Source organism: Typopeltis vanoorti, chromosome 25 (assembly GCF_054136105.1).
Source record: "Typopeltis vanoorti isolate ZY-2024b chromosome 25, IOZ_Tvanoo_1.0, whole genome shotgun sequence".
Classification (NCBI taxonomy): domain Eukaryota; kingdom Metazoa; phylum Arthropoda; class Arachnida; order Uropygi; family Thelyphonidae; genus Typopeltis; species Typopeltis vanoorti.
This window is the reverse complement of record NC_143573.1, coordinates 47,756,613-47,777,601: the sequence shown is the minus strand read 5'-3', so window position 1 is coordinate 47,777,601 and position 20,989 is coordinate 47,756,613. Positions and strand designations below refer to the sequence as shown.

The 20,989-nt window shown below is 34.8% G+C and overlaps 1 protein-coding gene across 4 annotated transcripts in view; it reads left to right on the top strand.

Annotated features, from left to right (window-relative positions):
• Positions 1-12,556: 12,556 nt before the first annotated feature.
• Cpsf6 (cleavage and polyadenylation specificity factor subunit 6) overlaps positions 12,557-20,989 on the top strand; it is a 467,838-nt gene continuing 459,405 nt past the window's right edge. For 3 of the 4 annotated variants that reach the window (XR_016550513.1, XM_090414582.1, XM_090414580.1), the window contains exons 1-2: positions 12,557-12,691; positions 12,947-13,078. Coding sequence is in view for 3 of the 4 variants with exons in the window: in XM_090414582.1 (XP_090270708.1) it covers positions 13,022-13,078 (57 nt within the window). In the remaining variant the exon portion in view is untranslated. Of the gene's footprint in view, positions 12,692-12,783; positions 12,847-12,946; positions 13,079-20,989 lie in introns of those variants that run through there. The other variant, XM_090414581.1, reaches the window with a different exon arrangement.

Here is a 20,989-nt window from a genome sequence, read left to right as displayed (position 1 = left end):
GAAACTGTGTCAACTCTTGGAAACAAAAGGAATCTGGTGTTAAATTAATAGCCAGAATTTTTAGTGGAGAAGATTTCACCTGAAAAGTGACAATTTTGTTACTATATCTATAGATACCTTCACCAGACTAGAAAAAACAGTCGTCACAAATTCTAACAATATGACTGTTAAAATTTGATTATTTTACAGAGAGACAGAGAGATTTTCGCCCATCACATTGCTTAAACTCTTAAAAAGATTGCTGTAGAAAATAAAAACATATCATGTTGTGCATATAACTAGTGAATTAAAATGCAAATATGAAATATTGCTCGCCATAGGAAAAGAAAAATCCAAAGCATTACGAACTTTATAGTCGGACCTCTTCTTGGTTTAAATGATATTAAATGATGAAAATAACATGGGTATGAATTTCAAAACTTTGAAAACCTGATGAATTTCTTGCTTGTTGTGATCATAGATATTTATTTGAGGGTAAACCTTTTATTTTTATTTACAATTTTTCTTTCTGTATTTATCTATTTATTTTTTAGTTTATTTATTTATTTATTTTTGATGGTTGACATTGTTGCATATTGTTTATGAGTGGAAAACAGAATGTCACACAAAGATACGACAAATAGCAAGCAGAAATGAGATGTGAAGTTTGGATTGTAATGTGGGAACCATTATCAAAACCTCTAGTAAGACCAGGAGAATTCCAAGCCCCAGTCATAAAAGTTCACAAGTAGGCACAACAAATCGGCAAATGAAAATGACCCATTTAAGATAACACATATGAAATATCTACTGTGGGGGAAAAATTCACACAATTTTTTTATTTTGCTCAGTTATTCTATCAGGATATGTAGTAAACTGAATTTTAAAGAAAAATATAGGAAATACAATGAACCAACTGAAAAAAAAAAGACTCCTAATACATAATCTAAGTGAAAATGTCACACTATGTTGTGAAAATAACAGAAAGCTAAGCGGTGAGTTAATTTTCATCGCATGATGTCAGTATTAGAGAAGGTCCAGAAGTGTGGGAAACTGTAGACGTCACCAACAGACTAGTATATTTGTTCTTCAGTTTGGAATAAAAGTGTGACTGCAAGCATTTGGTGATTTAATATTTCAGCAATATAAAATATGCATAACTGTATGATGTCATTTTGGACAGAAACTGTGGGAAAACATGGCATGAGGCAAAGTGCAAATGCAATTAATCCAGAGTAACAAACGGACATAAATCTAAAAGAAGAAATAGTTAACTAGATTTCAGGTTATTAACAGAAATTTCGTTCTTTCAATCCATGTGTTTTGTGTGTGTGTGTGTGTGTGTGTGTGTGTGTGTGTGTGTGTGTGTGTGTGTGTGTGTGTGTGTGTGTGTGTGTGTGTTGTGCTGTGGATGTATAATTCAACTTTTTTGGAATATCTATTCGCCTTCATAAGACCCATTCTGGAAAGACTGTAAGTAATTTAAATTATCATTAGAATTTCTAGACTACATACAAAAGTTGTTGTGATCCATTGAAGTCTCCGTTTATTTTAATTTATTTTTTTAAATGCCATTTGGTTTTTCTCTTGACTGCAAACTAAAAATACCAATAGCCAAACATTTTGTAAAAAAGATAACGTTAATTGGAAAAGTAATGCAGTGTAAGATCTTAAATGTCGACAAATCAAAATATTCAGATGAGTTATATATAACGAGGAAAAAAAGTGTGTGTTTGTATTGTTTATTATCGATTTAATTATGCTGTTTGGTATAATTCAAAATTACCAAAAAATAAAATATACTCTTCTTGTTTTGTTTCATGAAAAAATATTGTTTATTATCGATAAAATTATACAGTTTAGTATAATTCAAAATGACTTAAAAGTAAAATCCATTATCATAACCCCAATAATGTTCTAAAATAAAAACTATAAGAAATGTTATGTCTTTAATTGTGATGTCTAAATATTTAAAAAAATTGAGTAAACACGATAAGCACTACGAACACTCTACACTCTACTACTGGCGCAAACTGCATATAAACAACGTGCCGCATTACGCTAATAGCTTGCATCTCACTATGACGTACATATGCTTGCTCGCGTAGCAAATACTAGCAATATGACACTATGGTAAACACAGTGCTGCTAGCGTCCTTCGCCCTCCTAACTGCTACAAGATTATTATTATTATATGACACCTCCAGGGAGTCCAAAGGCTCATCGAGGGAAAGTGTGCCAACAGCATCGAACGATTGATCGCCTTCCAACTACTAACCGCGCTCAAACTTGCTTAACTTTTTGCGAGCCATTAGTCGCAGAGGCTCTACCAATCGATGGATTTTTATTATTTTTTTATACAAAATAAGAGAATTGTATAGGATTGTTGATGATAAAATTAAATATTACAAGCAAATATAAATAAATTAATAAATACATTTTACTTCTGAATAAACCATTTTCTATTAAAGGCATCGCTATTCTTGCTTTTATGTCACTTTTTCATCTTCCATCACTGCTAAGAACATTTCCTAGATATTCAAATGTCTTTACTTGATTGAATTTTTCCCCATTTATTCTGATATCCATATTTGCCTCATTCCTTGCTATTTTCATTACCTTTGTTTTTCTGATTTTAATTTTCATTCCATAATTGATACAGGATTCCAGAATCTGTTCAACAGGTGTTGTAGTCCTGTTTCAGTATTTGATAATATTGCCTTGTCATCTGCGTTATCTTATTGCAAATATCTGTCTACCTCCAATCTTTATTCCTTCTTCCGAATTATCCACTGCTCTTTTAAACGTTGCTTCAGAATACATGTTAAACAAAATTTGTGATTTAGAACAGCTTTCCTGCGGTTGTCAACTATTCAAAAAAATGCTGTTTTTTTATCCAAAGTTATCAGTATCAGTTGGAGGGATATGAATAAAAGATATCCGAAAATGATGAGCTCGATCATCTCCACTAGGCTGAGCAGGCATCTTCTAGAAGAGAGGGGGGGGGGAAGAAGAGGGGGATGAGGGGTGTTAGGGGATGGAGTGGGGGAGCATTGTAGGGAAGATCCCTGTCACCCTCTTGAATACCCTTTCACTTCCACACTAATGCAATTTTTTTTCCCATCCCAGCAATTTCGGATATATGAGTGAGAGAACTAGTCATATGGTGTAACATCAAAAACGCTGTTTGAGGATAAAATACTTAACATAATATGGACAAATAATATACAATACCCTTCGATCCACAGAGATAAGGTTTGCCCAATGAGGTCACAAAGTGAAATAATCTCACATCAACATCATATCCAACAGCACGTAGAAACATATCCATGAATCATCTGTGCAAAAGATTCATTTTGGAAGGAACAGTCAGGGTCAGGTAAACAGTACTATAAGGAAAAACAATCAAGTGAAGTGCCTTTGCAGTTATGGCAATTCGTTCATCCAGTGCAGCTATCGTATTGTGTTGTGGTGTTTTGTGTCCAGTAAAGTAAAGTAAAATAATGGGTGAACCACAAAAGTCATTGAAATTTTCTTTCTTCAGGAAAATAGTCCGAGACAAAACTCTTCACATAGTTCTAAAAGGATGATAACCGATTACTATTTTAGAAGACACGTATATTATGATGTATTTATCCAGGACCACTTGGGAAAAGTTACGCAGGAATATATCTGATATCCTCAGCTACTTGAAAAGAAGTGCTGATTAGTAAATGGACCTAAAAACACATCAACAGTATATCCATGAGCATGCGAAAACATGTCATTGAGTCATCTGGATGAAAGGTTCATTTTTGAAGGAACGGTCAGGATAGGGTTGGGTAAGGTAAAGAGTACTATAAGGAAAAACAATCAAGTTGTGTAACTTTGGACTTGTAAACCGTAGGTGTTTTATTCAGCCAGAAATAAAATATTCGTAATTTATAACATGCCAGTAACTTAAAAATATTTAGCATCGTTTGAAGTATTACGATCATATATGCAATCTTAAACAAGAAATAGGGAATCACATAACATGACAGTTGGAACTCTTTTATACGATTATGTCACTCATTAGTCCTCCTATTACACCAGTAACTTCTAAAAGCCTGTCACAAATGCTTACGGTAGATATTTCAAACGACTCGATTTTCTATTCCAAAACCTAAGGACGAATATTATTTCTGAACACGACATCGGCAAATTCAGATGAATCTGCTTGTGGCAATTAGTATAACTGACGATTTCGAGTGGAAATCGGTAAACGTTCAAATTTTCGAATTGCGCTCAAAGAGGTTACTTGTTAGCAGTCAGCAGGATAAAGGCTTCGCTAAGCGAATTGTTTAAAGGAAGCTCTTTTCGTGAAAGGATAAAATTGCAAACTTGGATATCTTTTTAGGCCTTAGACATCATCTAGCTGGTTTCACGTGGGGATGAATTATTGGAAAGCTTGAAGAAGGCCGAAGAATTACTGATATTGCCAGAGAGTTTGGAATCTCATATAGCATTGTATCCACGTTCTGAGCAGCGTTTCAAACCAATGGAATGTGTTCCAGACGTTTGCTAAGAGATCACCAAGCTCTTCTATGTAGCACGAAGCCAGATATTTGGCTATAACAACAAAACGTAATCAACTCATTATGCTTGGTCAGTTTGCAAGTTAGCTTTATTCAACACACAGGTACGCGGATATCTCGATAAACTGTGACATGAAGTCTGCAACAAGTAGGCTAATGTGACCAGAGGACTGTTGTCGGCGTCCCGTTATCCACACCTTATGTTAGAGCACGTTTTCAATGGTGTTGCATCCATAAAAATTAGACAAGATATCAATAGACTAATCTACTCGTTACAGATGAGAGTCGCTTTACTCTGATTCTAGATGACACTTGATCTGGCATGGTAGTGGTACTGCATCAGGAGAATGCTTTTGAAAGGGGTAGATACGGCGGTGTTGGGATTATAGTGTGGGGGAGGCATTAAGCATAATAGACTCACCGAGTTACAAGTGCAGGCAAAAGGAACTATGACTGCTGAACAATATTGCAATGAAGTTATTCAACGTTATGTTCTATTGTTCTGTAGTGCTATAGACGAAAAATTCATTTTTATGATGACCATGACACATCATGTACATGAGCACTAGTGATTCTTCTGGAGACCAAGAGTATTCATCGAAACGAGTGGCCAATACGTTCCCTACATCTCACTCCACACAACACATTTGGGACGCAATAGGAAGACTCATTTCTGATCGAAATTCCCAAACAAACAAATAATTAAGTAAATTATTTTATTGACATTTCTTTTCAATAACTATTAATACAGGTAAAACTATTCTGAAGCCAATAGTGGACATAATATCATATACTTTCAGTTGAATTGTTGTTTTCTTTTCTGTGTTTCCCATAATTGCAACATTGTGACTGCTGCATTACAGTTTGGGGTGGAAATATTCCATACAAAAATTGTCTATATGCTTAGTTTTCTGTAAGCAGTATGTAATAATTATTTAACTACGTTCTTACGAAATTTTTAACTTTTGACAAAAACATATTGCAATTCAATTTGTATGAAATTTATAACATCCTCTTGTGTAATATAATTTATTATTATGCTGGCAATAAATTTATGTCTACATTTGGTTATCGTCATGAAAATATTTTCATATACAGGCAAAAATATAGTGTCTTTAGCTGTTTGACACCATTTTAGTCAGATAGTCCGGAGCACATCATTTGACTTTATGAATGAAGTTAGAAATAACGCATGAAATGTTTACACAATCACATATCAGAAGCCAAACACACGATGTAAGCCTATGAAGAGTGGAAAAAGTGTAGAACCGTATCATAAGAAACAAAATAATTTTTAACAATTTCACAGTCTGAAGTAGATTTCAGATTAATGCGGAGACCACCTCCTCTCAAGGAATAACTATGCTGTTTACAGGACATTAAAATATAAGGCACTGTCCTCGCATATTTCCATTCTTATTTATCCATCGGGCATTTCATATTCACATACAGAACACACATTTCATCAACTAATTTTTTTTATGTGCGTTATTGTAATGCAACTAGACACCTCTGAAAGAAATATTCACCACTTCGGGAGAACAGTGGCTAGTTTCTAGAAAGTTATTGAATGGGAGTGATTTTCATCTGATTTAACATATACTAAATTAAAAGCAAAATTTTCAATATATATTATTAGTAGATTAATATGATTTATCATGTTATGGTTCCATATGTGTTAAAAAGAGAGAACAAATACAGAGAAGTGCTAATTAACATTTGTTTAATTACATGTAATATGGGAACATATTCTGAATATTAGATAACAAATTCTTTTGAGCTAACATCACACGTACCTAGTAGACTAAAAAGTATTGAATGTTGCATAAAATGTTTAATGTTGTACTGTTATTAGTTTGAACCATCTTTTCTAAAACCATTTATTTAGGAATTACAATTAATGCTTCTGAATAATACTTCGAGAAAGAATGCTGACACAATCTCTACCACCATTTTCTCAGTATTACCAGATTGCTATTGTGCTGACACAACCCGTGTTGCGTCAGGTGGCTCCTGAAAGGATGTATTAGACAGCTTCTAAAGTGTGATTTTAAATTGGAGCCAATATCTAGCGCGCCTGTGTAGCTCTGTAGAAATATTTGCTTTGATAGTTCTAGACTCCTGAAGAATGGCAGTTATAGGTACAATTCTAGAGAACTAGTGAATATTCGGTTAATAGTAGATTAATTTTTTAGCCCCCTTCCCAGTTAATCTATCTTTGACATAGTGAAGGAGGGCAATTTTACTTCTGAAAACTTGGACTTTTTACCTCGCATTTCAGAAAAGATCGATTGTAAAAGCCGCACTGTGCCATGCATAATATATATACTTATTAGGATTTAGGTCCACGTGAAGCATGTATTTGTCTGCCATAATCTCTCCACAGTCACCATTATGGAAACGGCAGCACTCTTTCAATATGACTAATGCCTGAAGACTGAAGGGCTGCTGCTGCTGCTGCTTACCTGTTTAAAAAGAGTTCGTTAACAATGAATAATTATGTCCCTTGTATTTGAGAATAACGCCTGTGTAGCTCAGTGGAAGTGGCGCTAGCGTCCTCTGCTCTTGGTCGCTCGAAGTTTGACTTAAGTTCAAGTCTAGTCGCCGACTGGGGGATCTTTTTCTAAACCTTCCTTTGACCGGTTCTCGAGTTAGTCGTACTCTGGCACGGGCAAGTGGGTTTTTCATCTCGTAAAGTCAAGAAAATCGACCGTAGTTCCCACATTATTTCAGACATTGACATATCTTGTTAGGGTTAGGCACTAAGAGATGGTAGCACTTGTTTGCCAGCCTCTTCATCGGGGGCTGCTATAATTAGTGATAGACATGGGCCAACTATCTCTGATTGGCTGCCGGTGGAGATTGAAATGCCGACTCAGTCTCCAAAAGCTAGATAGAGTATAAAGGCCTCACCTACTCCCTATAAGGGAATAAAAGGCGTTAGCTGATTTATTTATTTCTATTTGAGAATGAAAAGCATTAAAGGATTTATTTTTTAAAAAAACAAATACTTCCCAGAAAGACAAGTCATGAGCTCATCATAATCTCTTCGTTGAACTTCCACAGATACCATATGGTCACTCCCATGCTCTGTGATGTCCTCCAATACAGTCCAATTGTATGCATTGCTGGAGGCTTCAACTCTCTGAAGATCAGTCAATCCAAACACCATCCAGTCGTCTCATTGATGGCCTACACCTTCCTCTTTTTCCAGGAACTTTACCTTCTGTTAATGTTATGAGAACTTCACCTTCCATCCTTTCGATTTATCCAAAATATTTTAATTTTGTTCTGTCTGTATCCTTAAGGAGTCTTAAAGTTCTACTGATCTTTTCTAGCACCCATCCGTGACTTTGCCTTTCAGTATATTCTATCGTAAACAGTCTTCTGTATCACCCTATTTCAAAAGCAGCTGTCCTTTTCTTATCTGACTTCTTTAGGTTTCAAATCTTACATCCATAAATCGCTGTTGGAAAAATAACCTCATCCAAAATCCTAAACTTTTTTCACCCATATTGATAGAGAGCAACACCGATAGAGACTTAGCTAAGTCTATATCTGTTGTTTTAGTCATTCCTAATTTTCTTCTGACATTCTCTTACCATCAGTTCTTTACATTAACAATGAATCCCAGGTACTAAAACTTGATGACGTCCTCAGTTCTTTCACCCTTAAGGTACACTTGTTTCTTAAGAGTTTCTCTGTTTGTATTTATTTTGAGAACCATAATCTTTGTCTTTCTAAGATTGAGTGGAAGTCCTCTGGTATTACTAATATTATTAACTTTATCAAGAATTTCTCCTATTTCTTTCTCATTACACAGGAGTACTATATCATCAGCGTACCTCAGATTACTGATCAGTCTGCCATCTGTCTTAATTCTTGTGTTAATTTCATGCAATGTTTCACGCATGATGCCTTAAGCTTATATATCAAACAAGTGAGGAGAAAGTAGGTTTCCTTGTCTAACGCGTTTCTCTACCTGAAGCCAATCAGTTAATCCAAAACTGTTCTTACCATGGCTTCGTGCTCCCTCTACAAGTGCCTATCAACCTGAGGAAAACCCATTCTTTTCATAACTTCCCACAGCTTCACATGCTGAACACGGTCAAAAGCTTTAGAATAGTCTAAGAAACACATTACCAGAGGAGTCTAAATTCTATATATATTTTTTATGATCTGTCTAAGACAAAGATCTGACCTCTTGTGCCCTTACCGTTCCTAAAATTTTCTTGTTCCTTTAGGCATCTCTGCCTCAACATTGGCCTCTGTCCTGTTTAGCATGATCTTCAATAAACTCTTGCTTGCATGAGATATTAAACTAATAGCTCTATGGTTCTTGCAATCCTTCATATTTCCCTTCTTATATAGTGGTATGAAACCCTACTTCTTCCAGTCTCTAGGCCATTATTCTGTCTCCCATGTTATTGTAATAAATGTATGAAATACTCTTTTCCCTACATGCCATGCGACCTTAATTAAATCTGCTGGGATTCCATCTGCACATGGGGCCTTATTATTGATAAGCTGATTAGCTGCTCTTTGTAGAGGAGGTTCCAAATCGAAATTTTCCTAATGAAAAGGCGCCTCTAAATTTTCTTTATCCACTCTGTTGTACAGTTCCTCACAATATTCTTTCCATTTGTTATTGATTTACAGTTCTTCTGTTAATAATGCTCCATTTCTGTCTTTGATGACCTTAAATTTGGGCTTAAATTGGTAATTTAGGTCACGAATTAAATAAAACATCCATTTATAATTGAGCCTCCTCTTCTGGAATTCCATCTCTTCACATTTATTAGTATAAAACTTTTCTATCTCCTGCATGATGGCTCTTCTGCCTTCTCTATGTAATCTCTTCTATTCTTCAGTCCCTGTGTCTCTTTATTTTTTCAACCGCTGTCTTTTGATTAGTTCCCGTGTTGAATCTAATATCCATGGTTCTCTTGATCTTCTTATTGAGATGAGATACTTCTTGGTACTATCCTGTATTATCACCTGGATTCCTTCCCAAAGCTGGTAAGGTCTCCTCATTGGTCTCCAAAAATCATTCAATCGAGTTAATCTTTCTTTGAAACCACTAGGAATTAATCTAACATCCAGTCTGGCAGGATGTGCCTGATTTGTAAGTTTTGGGTGTCTTAGTCTTATTTTGTTTCTTACTAGCTGATAGTCTGTACCACAATCTGCTCCAGGACAAATATGCATATTAGAAATGCTTATCTTTCACTGATGGAGAACCAAGATGTACTCAATCTGGTGCCTTCACCTATCATTGGTAGATATCTAAGTATAGGTCCATCGTCAGTGTTTTTAGAAGCAGGTATTAGTAATAACTAACTGTTAGCATGGGCAAATTCCCATAGTCTTTCACCACGGGTGTTCCGTTCACCCATACCAAACATGCCACACTTCGATGTAACTCTCATACTCTTTCCCATTATGCATTTAAGTCCCCTTAGATGTAAAGTATGCCTCTCCTTGGTAGGCAGTTCAGAACAGTCTGTAACTTTTTGTGGAATTCTGCACTCCTTTCATCAGGCCTATCCGTGTGGGGATGCATAAAGTACCATGATTGACACATTGGTAGGCTGAGCCTAAGTAAAATAGAAAGTATTCGATCATTAACAGGGTTCTAATTAAGAAGGCTTCTTGCTTGAGCTGTCTTCAGTATTACAGCTTTCCCAAGATGCTTTGAGTCACCTCCTGAATAAACCATTAGCTTCTATCTTTTGAATTGACCTGCATTCTGTCTGGTCTCTGTAATTCCCAGGATATCAATTTTATACCTATCCATCTCTTTACAGACAATTTCAAGAGTATCCCTCTGTAGAACCCGAATATTACATGTGCCTATGTAAAATTCTCTACTAAGATTAATCCTATACCTTCTGTGTTCCTCATTCACAATATTACTGACTTTTGTTGGAGTCCAATATACTTCTCGAATAGGATCCTCTGCCTAAGCCCTGACAGGTGTTCTGATTATTCTTCGCGACAACCGGTGCAGCATGAGATATGTTATAAGGTTCAACCGTATTAGCATTCTGGAGGAAAGTCACTGCAAGTAAAAAAAAAAAAAAAAACTGACAGGGTTGCAGATGCCTTTCCACACATACCAGGGAAGTTTTGTCCTTTAAATCGTCCCAGACTGGCCATGTTGGTTGAGATTTCCGCCTACTAGGTTATGCAGACTCCCAATGCATAAAATGAAATGAAATAGCAAAATAGGAAAGATTCACCCTTAGCCCTGGAATACTCAATGGCATTGGGTGGGAGGAGCAAGAAGAAACTAAAGAAGGCAAGAAAAAAAAAGGGAAAGGACGGGTCTGCAGATAATATAACAGATGTATCTTACATGAAGTAAGACATTGTGCAGCATCAGGTACTTCAGGTATGCCACGTCCGTGCTCACTAAAGTGAGCCTTTGAAGGTAAACCATAAGAACCACTTTGTAATATAAGGTGCTAGTTTTCAAATAAAAAAAACAATTGGATTAACGATTGAAAGTTTGGTTTAAATTATTATTATTACTATTTAATCTAGGCACCACCATGGACATCAACTCTTCGAGGAAGTGCCCTTGACGGAGTAATTCGATAATATTACTATTGCTATTATTACGGGCGACTCCAGGGAGTCCCTAGACTAATCGAGAGAGGCCCTAAACATCATGTCCACACAACTATATGATATTCTCACAGTATCTATCATACCTTGCCTTGAACTCACTCACCGTCATAGCACCCACAACAGACTCTGGCAGTTTATTCCACTCATTTACCACTCTAAAAGTAAAGAACCCAGCTCTATCACCCCTGTTAACCACACTCTTGCCCAGCTTCCATTGGCGTCTCCTAGTTCTCCCATCAGTCCTGATCTCAAAAATATCCTCTGAATTAATCATATAGAAACCTTTTTGCAATTTGAATGTCTCAATCATATCTCCCCTTTTCCGCCTATCAACTAATTTCTGCAACCCACAAATCTTCAACCTGTTCTCATAAGGTTCATTCCATAGACCTGCTGTCATCATAGTCACTCGCCTCTGGATATCTATGTTCTAATATCTCTCATAATATCTATTTTTATCTGTACTTGAAAAGTTCCCCAAAGTTGCATTTACAGTGTACACTGGCAGCTTATTCCATTCACTCACTACAAATCAGAGAAAGAACTAACATTCCTCCCGACAATCCCCTTACTCGCACTCGTTTTCCACTAATGAGTCTGTGTTCTCACATGCATACCATGAGCTGCAAAATTTTCCCTGTGTATACTGTCAAAATCACTTATCAGTTTGTATCTTTATATCATATCCCTTTTCCGCTTTTAAAAATTTTACGACCACGTACTTTAGTCTCCTCTTGTATGGAAGGTTCTACAAGGTAGATATGATTTTGTTTTGTCCGTGCTCCGCTTTTTCCTCAGTATATGCATCTCCATGGAACCCGAGTCTCCATAACTGAGCACAGTAGGATAAATGTGCAATTATGCAGGAAGATTTGGGAGATTCACTTCCTTATTCCTTCATGTTAGTGTTCCCTTGAGCATTGTAACTATGCTGTGTGATACTATGGTGATAGACTCACTGTCTATTATTATCCCTGTAGTTTCATTAACTGTTTGCAGAAAATTCTCATTGATATAATACAGTACTCACTGTAATGTTGCTAAGTTTATGTATTCTGTACATAATGTTCATAACTGCCACTCATTATGCTGCAATACATACTTTAGTGTACAATGCCCAACCCATCAATGGTGTTTTAAAGCCAAGATATATTAGTGGCATAGTTGTTATATATTTATTATTACTGTTGCAGTTTTTTCGTTATTTATTGAAATTTTCTTATTTCTAAAAATTTGTCGACTTTTTCTCTGAATTTATGAAATGAAACATCAAAATATCCCCGTGCAGAATCGATTAGTCTCTTTCAAGATGTGTTTAGTATCTTTATATTGATCCTATAGTCGTTTTTTTTTACTGTTGGGCGCTATTAGCTCCATCTATATTATTAAACGGATCCAAATGAACCTGAAATTTTGTGTTATCGGCGAAGTTAAGTAAATTTTCTTTGTTGACTTTATTTAACAAACAGGACTTGAATTTCAACAATTATATGACATTTTATATATACTAAAGTGATTTTGTGGTAAGTAACAATCTATACAAATTGTCAGTGATTAAACCTTCGGTTTTCATCAATGGAAATTATGTGTGCATTTGAGAAATTAATGAGCTTTTATTTTACTCGTACATCCGCGTTGGCCAAGTTTATGCGGTGTGAGTTTGTATATTAGTGGTGAGGTAAGATAACGTCATTTGTTATATTAACGTTATGAAATAACTAAGGTAGATAATATTATATTATGTTGTGTTTCTAATTGTATTTCGCATCTCATTGCAGATTTTTATAAAGGCATACATAAGAATTGATCATTAATTCTTAACGCAGTTGCACTCATCCCGCTGGATAAAGAAAATGGCGGATGGTGATATAGACCTCTATGCTGATGACTTAGAACCAGAATTTAATCAGGTAAATTTGAAGTTATATCCACCACGTCACATCGAAGATTGTAGTTATTTGTCGAACTCTCCCTTTCTTTCTCTTTCACACAGATTGCTCTGTGATTTTATGTTTTGATTATCGTATTTGATGTAATGTTTTGATTTATGAAACATAACGTCTTGTTGGAAAAAAAATGTATACTTTTTGTTACCTAATTGTATATTAAATTTTAATATATATCCATGTTATTTGATATCGCCTTCAGAGGATCAGTAATTGTTTGAATTGTAATTTCAGTTAGCAGGAAAGGCGAACTTTTGATTTGTTATTAGGGGGTGGGGGAGAATAAGACTTATTTTCAAGCGTTTAAAAACTGGAAAAAGTACATTTTTAAAGTGTCTCGTGTTATTTTTTTTAACCAAAATTGGCTTATTTGGTTTCTGTTCAGCCACTGAATGTAATGTTTCATGACCTTCACTGTTTCTGTCTGGCATGAAATTGATATTATTTACAGTTGTAATTGCATTTGGTAAATGTTGAAATTCTCCATTCTTAGTTGCATAAGCTCAGTCTTTTAGGTTTGTATTCAGATAGCATAATAACTTCACACTGTACTTTTTATTGACTTAAATGATTATTGGGAGATGTGACTCTGCAAGATTTAAGGGTAGCCAGAGGTGTACCACAAACATCAGTCCTTGGTTCACTGTTATTCAATCTGTACACTAATGACATACAGCTATTTGCTGATGATGCAAAGATAGATAGGGTAATCAGGAATGAATGCTGCTAATATGCGTTACTTGTAGAATGGAAATTTAAAGAAGCCTGTGAAATTTTGATTAACCATCCTAATCTTAACAATAACAATAGCATAAAAATCCCAAAAATTTGGAAGGCACACATTCAGCCTACTTAGTTCTACAAGTTTTCCAGTAAATCCTGCCTGTAGGACTCGAAGCACAAGCTTCGAATTTCGGTTGATGGAATTTTTCATTTTATGGAAGATTGGGAAAAGACAAGAGGGCATTCTTGGAAGCTGGGAATGAATGCTGCCAAGAAAGGGATGAGATGTAGATTTTTCTCTCATAGAGTAGTGCATGATTGGAATGGATTGTCATTGGATGTTGTGTGTGTGCAAGCAATGTGAACGAATTTAAGAATGAGTATGATAGCTGGTGTGTGTGTAGAATGTGGCTTTTTCCGATGAGTCCCTGATTCCATGGAGGTCTCTGTTAATAATAATAAAATGAATTAATTAGCTGGAATTCTAATTCAAGGAAGATACCATCCTTGAATAACAGCAGGTTAGGAAGGTACTATTATGAAATGCTTCCTGACCTCTACTGATTTATTATGTTTGCTTCATGGATTTTATAAGATATAAGTCACTTTCTGATATATGTGCAAACTATTAGTTCAAAGCCATCATTATTCATTTTGACTTCACAGCACAGCTAAAATCAGAGTTAGTGAAAAGATTTGATTCATCTAGTCTACATTTGTTTCATATTTAGGCAATACATTCTTCTGAACACATTCTCCTGGTGATAACAACTAAAATAAAAAAATATGCCCTGTAGTGTTGAGAACTCAACACTACGGGGCATAGGTCTGACCATCTTATCCTGTGAACAGTTTGAGGTCCGATGATTAATAAACCCTCGACACCGCAAGGTAAAAGTGGATATAAAGAAGATGAGATGATATAAAAAAATAGCAGTAAGTTAAAAAAACAAAATGTCTTTAAATTTGTAGCAAAACTTTATTTTCAGTAAGAAGTTTTTCAGATGAGTGCCCTAAAATAAATATCCTCCCTATTTATGTTATATACATTTTGAAGATTGAAGTTGGTGTGAAAAGAGGGCAAAATAATTCCTTTGCATAAGAGTGGTTCTAAGACTGCATGTATCAAATTATAGACATCAGTATCTTGAATGGAAAGTGAATTCAGAATGGTTAGATAAGAATATAATGCACTCATTGATGGTCTTTGTGAAGGATCAGTCAAGCCATAGTAATTTACAGCTTTTTTATAATAGAGTGCCAGTTGAGTTGGATAAAGAAAATAGCTACATGATGATTCTGCTGGATTTTGCAAACGCATTTGACAGAATACTACATGGAAGTCTGTTATACAAATTAGAATAAATGGGGATGGATATGACAATGGTTATGTAAAGAGGGTGTCTGATGGATGAATATCAAAAAGTAGTACATGTATATGGACAATCCAGGCAAAAGCAGGTCTCTGGTGGTGTGCCACAATGTTCTATATTAGGACTACTACTGTTTAATTTGTACATAAATGATAATCTGAATGGAAATACAGTCATCCCTCTGATCCTGGGATGAAGAGCATTTAATTTGGAAAGAAACTGCTCTAACTCAGAGGAAGAACCATTCCAAATTGCAAATCATCCACAGATTTGTTCCAATGTATAGGTCTAGGTGAAATGTTATCAAAAATACATTCTTCGAAGTGTTCTACGAAGAAGTTGACAACTATTAGAAATAGGATTGCCCTTGGCTGTTCCTTTGATTTGTTGATATAATTTGTTTTTAAAGGAGAAATAACCAGAATGTATTACAAAATCAAATAGTTTAATTTTGATTTTGTAATACATCTGAAGGAAAAAAATTTGTAGTTTATAAAAATAAAATTTCTGATCTTCATCTGGATGCTTCTGATATTATGATTAGGTTAGATGTATCCTTGTTTACTAATATTCCTTTATTTGACAAGGTTTGATGTAAAATTAGGTGTAAGACAAGGATGCACATCATCTCCACTCTTATTCATCATTTATATGGATCACATTATGAAAAAAAGTGACATTAAATTTGATATTAGAATTAGAGATATCAAACTTTGCTCTTTACTTTATGCAGATGTTCTACTAAACACATCCAAGTCTCCAGGATTCTCTAACTAAACTGACCAGAATAACCAGAATGTATTACAAATCAAATAAAAGAAGAATTTCCTTCATATGTTGTTAAACTATTTGATTTGTAATACATTCTGGTTATTCTGGTCAGTTTAGTTGGAGAATCCTGGAGACTTAGATGTGTTTAGTAGAACATCTGCATAAAGTAAAGAGCAAAGTTTGATATCTCTGATTCTAATATCAAATTTAATGTCACTTTCTTTTATAATTTGATCCATATAGATGATGAATAAGAGTGGAGATGATGTGCATCCTTGTAAGACAAGGATGTACATCATCCTAATTTTACATCAAACCAGCTTCCTGTATTCCCTTCAATTGTAACTACTGACTTTCAACTTAATTATAGACTATGTACTGCCCTTCATTTATCCCATATATAAGTAGTGTTTTGAGAAGCTTTTCCTTGGGCACCTTGTTGTATGCTATGCCTTTTCCAAATCTACAAAACTTAAGTACAGATCCCTGACAATTTCTATTTGGCTTGAATCCAGCTTGCTCTTTTCCCAGTTTTTCTTCCACAATTTTTCTCAACCTCTTCTAAAGTATGTTTGCATAAATCTTACCTGGAACACTTAGAGAAATTCTTCTGTAATTCTCTCATTCAGCTCTATTCCTTTTTTTTTTTTTTTTTTTTTTATAGATGAGAACTATGAGAGTGCTACTCCAATCATCTGGAATTCGACCTGACCAGGCCCTCTGAATTATGCAGTGTAGCCAATACAGAACTTTTATATCTCCATGTTTGAGCATTTCTAGTCGAATATCATCTACTCCGGCTGGCTTTCCACATTTAAAGTTTTTGATGTCATTTTCTACCTCAATATCAAGGAGTACATATCAAGTATTGATATGTACTCCTGTTTACATTCTTCTTGAAAATTTTCTAATACGATTCTGTCACCTCTTGTTTTATTTAAGTCTTTCAAAGTTATTACTCTAGACATGTAGGATATCCTTGCCTTCAGCTTTCATTGTCATTCACCTCTATCATCTTTGATTCCTTTTACAGTACTCTTTCCTCCATTTCTAAGCTTTTTCAATAGCTTCTAGAACATTTTGCCATCTTTTTTGATATTTACCTTCTATATTCTTGCTATTTATCTACTTTCATACATAGCTTAGCTCTCTTACATTTATTTCTGTATTTTTTAGGGCATCTGCTGACTTATTTGCTAGGAACTTTTGGTATGCATTCTTCTTTTCAAAGGACTGCTTTAACTTCTTGTGTCCACATTAGTGTTCTTATTTTTCTATTTTTGCCGACAACTTCACCACATGCCTCCCAAGCTGAATAAGTCATTGTTTTTTTCAGTTTGCCACTGAGACTCCAGTGGCAAAGAAGTTAGAAAACAAGAACCAAGCTTTCGTTATTGTTTTCAAACTGTTTCAATAATGTTTGCATAGTCGAGTCTACAGTTTACCACTTAAAGCTTTTCAACTTTAATTATTTTTAAAAATTTTTGAAATGTCTCTTTCAACATGATTTTCAGTTATATCGTAGTTAAAACTAAGAGATAGTCACAATTTCAAATCCTCTTTACACTTGTATATCCTGAACCAGCATGTAGATATTACTATCGACAATAACATAGCTGAGACTTTTCTTAATTCTTGTGTCTTTTGTCCATGTGAACTTGTGCACATCTTTGTGTCGGAGCATGGTATTAGTAATGACTAGTCCATATCCTAAGCAGAAATCCAGCAGGTAATTACTAGTCTTTCCCTTTTCTCCAAAATTTGTTTTCCCAAAATGTTCCTATATGCCTGGTGGGATTCATTTTCTACTTTGCTGTTTAGATCTCCAACAAGTACCACCTTTTCATTTTCTTTGTGAACTGCCTGTTCTAGTGAATTGTAAAAATTTTTCCACTTCTTTTTTAGGAGAACCTTCTGTGGGACCATAGACACAAATAAGTTTCATTGTGCATTTCCTGATTTTGAAGTTTTTGCCCATCCAATCAAGAAGTTTATTTTCATGTTTCTTGTTGAATGCTATTGCTATTTCTTCCTTTTTTTTTTGTCCTTTATTGTCTGAATATAACATCCTATAGTTATTATTTAGTAAGATCTCATCTGTTTTTGTCTTTGTTTCAGTGATGCTGATTATGCTTACATGGTCCTTTTCTGGTTTTCTTCTGCAAGCTTGATTTCCTTTCCATTAATACTCTCTAAATTGATGGTTGCTATATTCAATTCTTTTGATGTTGAGTTTGTTTTTCTTGTTCTAGATGTTGATCTTGAGTCTGTTCCAGTAGGTGACTTCACTGCTTGCCTTATGAAAGTAGCAGGGGACCTTGTTTAACTAGGCGGTGTCTCATGAATTCTCATCATTTGTGGTTGAGAGTACTTGTGTCCACCATAGCATTCTTATTTGTCTTCTTAGCATTCTTATTTTTATTTTTGGTCAGCTAAGTCCCAAATTACCACCCCATCCTCGTTTGTTCATATCCCAGTGGATACCTACTAACTTTGTGCACCATGTGACAGCGAGAATTGGTGTAGGTCAGAAGTCCCATTGAACTTATTAATATTTTGCTGGTTTTCTACCCAGAATCTTTAGAGCACAAATTACAACTGTGACAAGCACACAGCATTCAACTAGATCATTGTAGAAACAGTTCACGTTGCAACTGAAAAATAACTAAATGTTATAACATGGCATCCTCTAGTGCCTGGATAACTATAAAGTTAATTTTGAGAAGTCAGACTATTTGGTCTCAGATCTTTGTCAAATTAATACAGCCATATACGCGTGGATAGGCTTATGTGTTCGTCAGACATGTTGTAATAAGTTTCACGGTATAATAAGAACACAGATGGTTAAGAAAATAACTATTTATTAACTTAAAGGCTAATATTTCAAAGGCTAATTGTCAGAGAGGTTATTCCTGGAATCAACAGAAGCCTTAAAACATACTCCAAACCTTAACAAGTATGGCTGTATAAATCTACCAAAGATTTGGGAGACAGTCATCCTAAGACCAAATTAATATTTATTACTTTTATTTTTTAATTTATACTTTTCTTTTCAAACTTTTTAAGACTATCATTTGGACTACTATTTCAAAACTTTGATTTATTTTTTTTTTTTAAACCTAGATGGCACCATATTAGGACTTTAGTCTTGTGTTGCACGCTGCAATCACTTTTACTAGCCCCACACCGGATTGTGGTTGTCTTGCCTTTGTAACAAACTTTGTGTTGTGTGCTCTGAAGATGCTGGATATAATACCAGCGAAATATTAGCCTTTAAGTTAATAAATAGTTATTTTTTTAACCATCTGTGTTCTTATTGTACCGTGAAACCTATTACAACAAATACAGCCATATGGTTTTTGAGGTTGGTGGAGTTCTTTATTACTGATGCTAATTCTAACAATAGTCTCTGTCAGACCTATAGCAACTTCTGTATAATACAGACTACGTCTTCCATTTAATCTTCCATGAGGGAATACCTAGAGCATGGTCTGCCAGTCCCATCTTGGCATTTATAGATGTTCATGGATGTAATTTGTGTGATCTTCAAAGTGGATGTTAATCAATCCACCAGTCTGCTAGGCCAAAGTACAAGCACACTGAACTTCATATGTTCCAGGATGTGCAAGAGGATGAAGTTGGTCCTTAGAAGAATAAAGATGGCTAGCTAAATAAGTGGTTTGAAAGTTGCATAGATATAACTTTTGCAGAGAACTTTATTGCTATTTTTACCCTGAATATAAGGGATGGGAATGGCTTTGCTGTGATATTGTATGTTGGTTGTTGGAAGGATGGGTGATGCTTGCAACATTTTATCTATTTTATAAGCATTATAGCCATTGCCTAAAAAACTTGCAAATGTAACTGAACTCAGTTACACATTGTATCATTGTTCTTGTATGAATGCTAAGTACCATTAGTAATGATCTGTACTGATGAACAAAAAATTAATTTGGTTATTTTTTTTTAAATATTAGTCATTATTATGTAAAAAGAGAGGTGACATTATCATTATAAAAATTCATGAAAAAATAGCTTTTTACAATGATGGTGATCACTGTCACAATTGCTAATCATCAACCACAAAGGATTTTGCTGGGTTCATCAGACTGTTTTGTGACATCTTAATAGTTTTTTGGCTTTTAAATCATTTTCATCCTCACATTCCAGCTATCTTTTGATATTTTATTTCATCTATAAGAAATTTTTTACAATATGGTACTGTTGGTTACTTCATTTTCTTATGCTATTTATGTTATTTTCCATTCTCATGTAAGGGAATTGTGTGTTAAGGAGGTAGAGAACAGAATATATTAGCATTTTACAAAAACTCACTTCTACAGTTAATGTTTTGCAAAATACAGCAGAATATTTTTGCAAAATATGGGCAAAATGAGTTTAACATTCTGTCAAACTCGCTTACAATCTGTAGGACTATTTTACTATTATAATTTATTGTGAGAGAGTGAAAGCAAAATGACACAAAGGAAGTACACATGCATGCCCAGTGTGTGTGCACGTGCAGAGTGAATCTGAATATCAGCAGTGGTGATCTCTGTCAACCAACAAAAGATTAATTAGCAAACGGTGATTTATGGAATACATGTGAGTAACCTTTTTTTTTTTTTTTTTTTATTAGTTTTACAATTGAATACTGAAGCTTCATTCTAATGTTAATCAGGCCTCTGGAGTGGCAGTTATGAAGAGCAACAAATTACACAATAACCACAGTAATTAACTTTAATGAAATGAAAGTAGATATTTCATTCATACTTTCATTTCATTAAAGTTAATTACTTTGGTTATCATGTAATTTTTTGTGCCACAGGTACCTTTAAAGATTAGTTATGAAGAGCATTTGAGGGAATGTGGATTACAGTTTGGTGCATAGGAGGAAAAGAGGGGGGATATGATAGACATCTTCAACTTAGTTAAGAAATTCTATCAGATTAATACAGAAGGAATTATAAAAAGGGTGGATGTTAAGATGGGAAGAAGAACGAGAAGC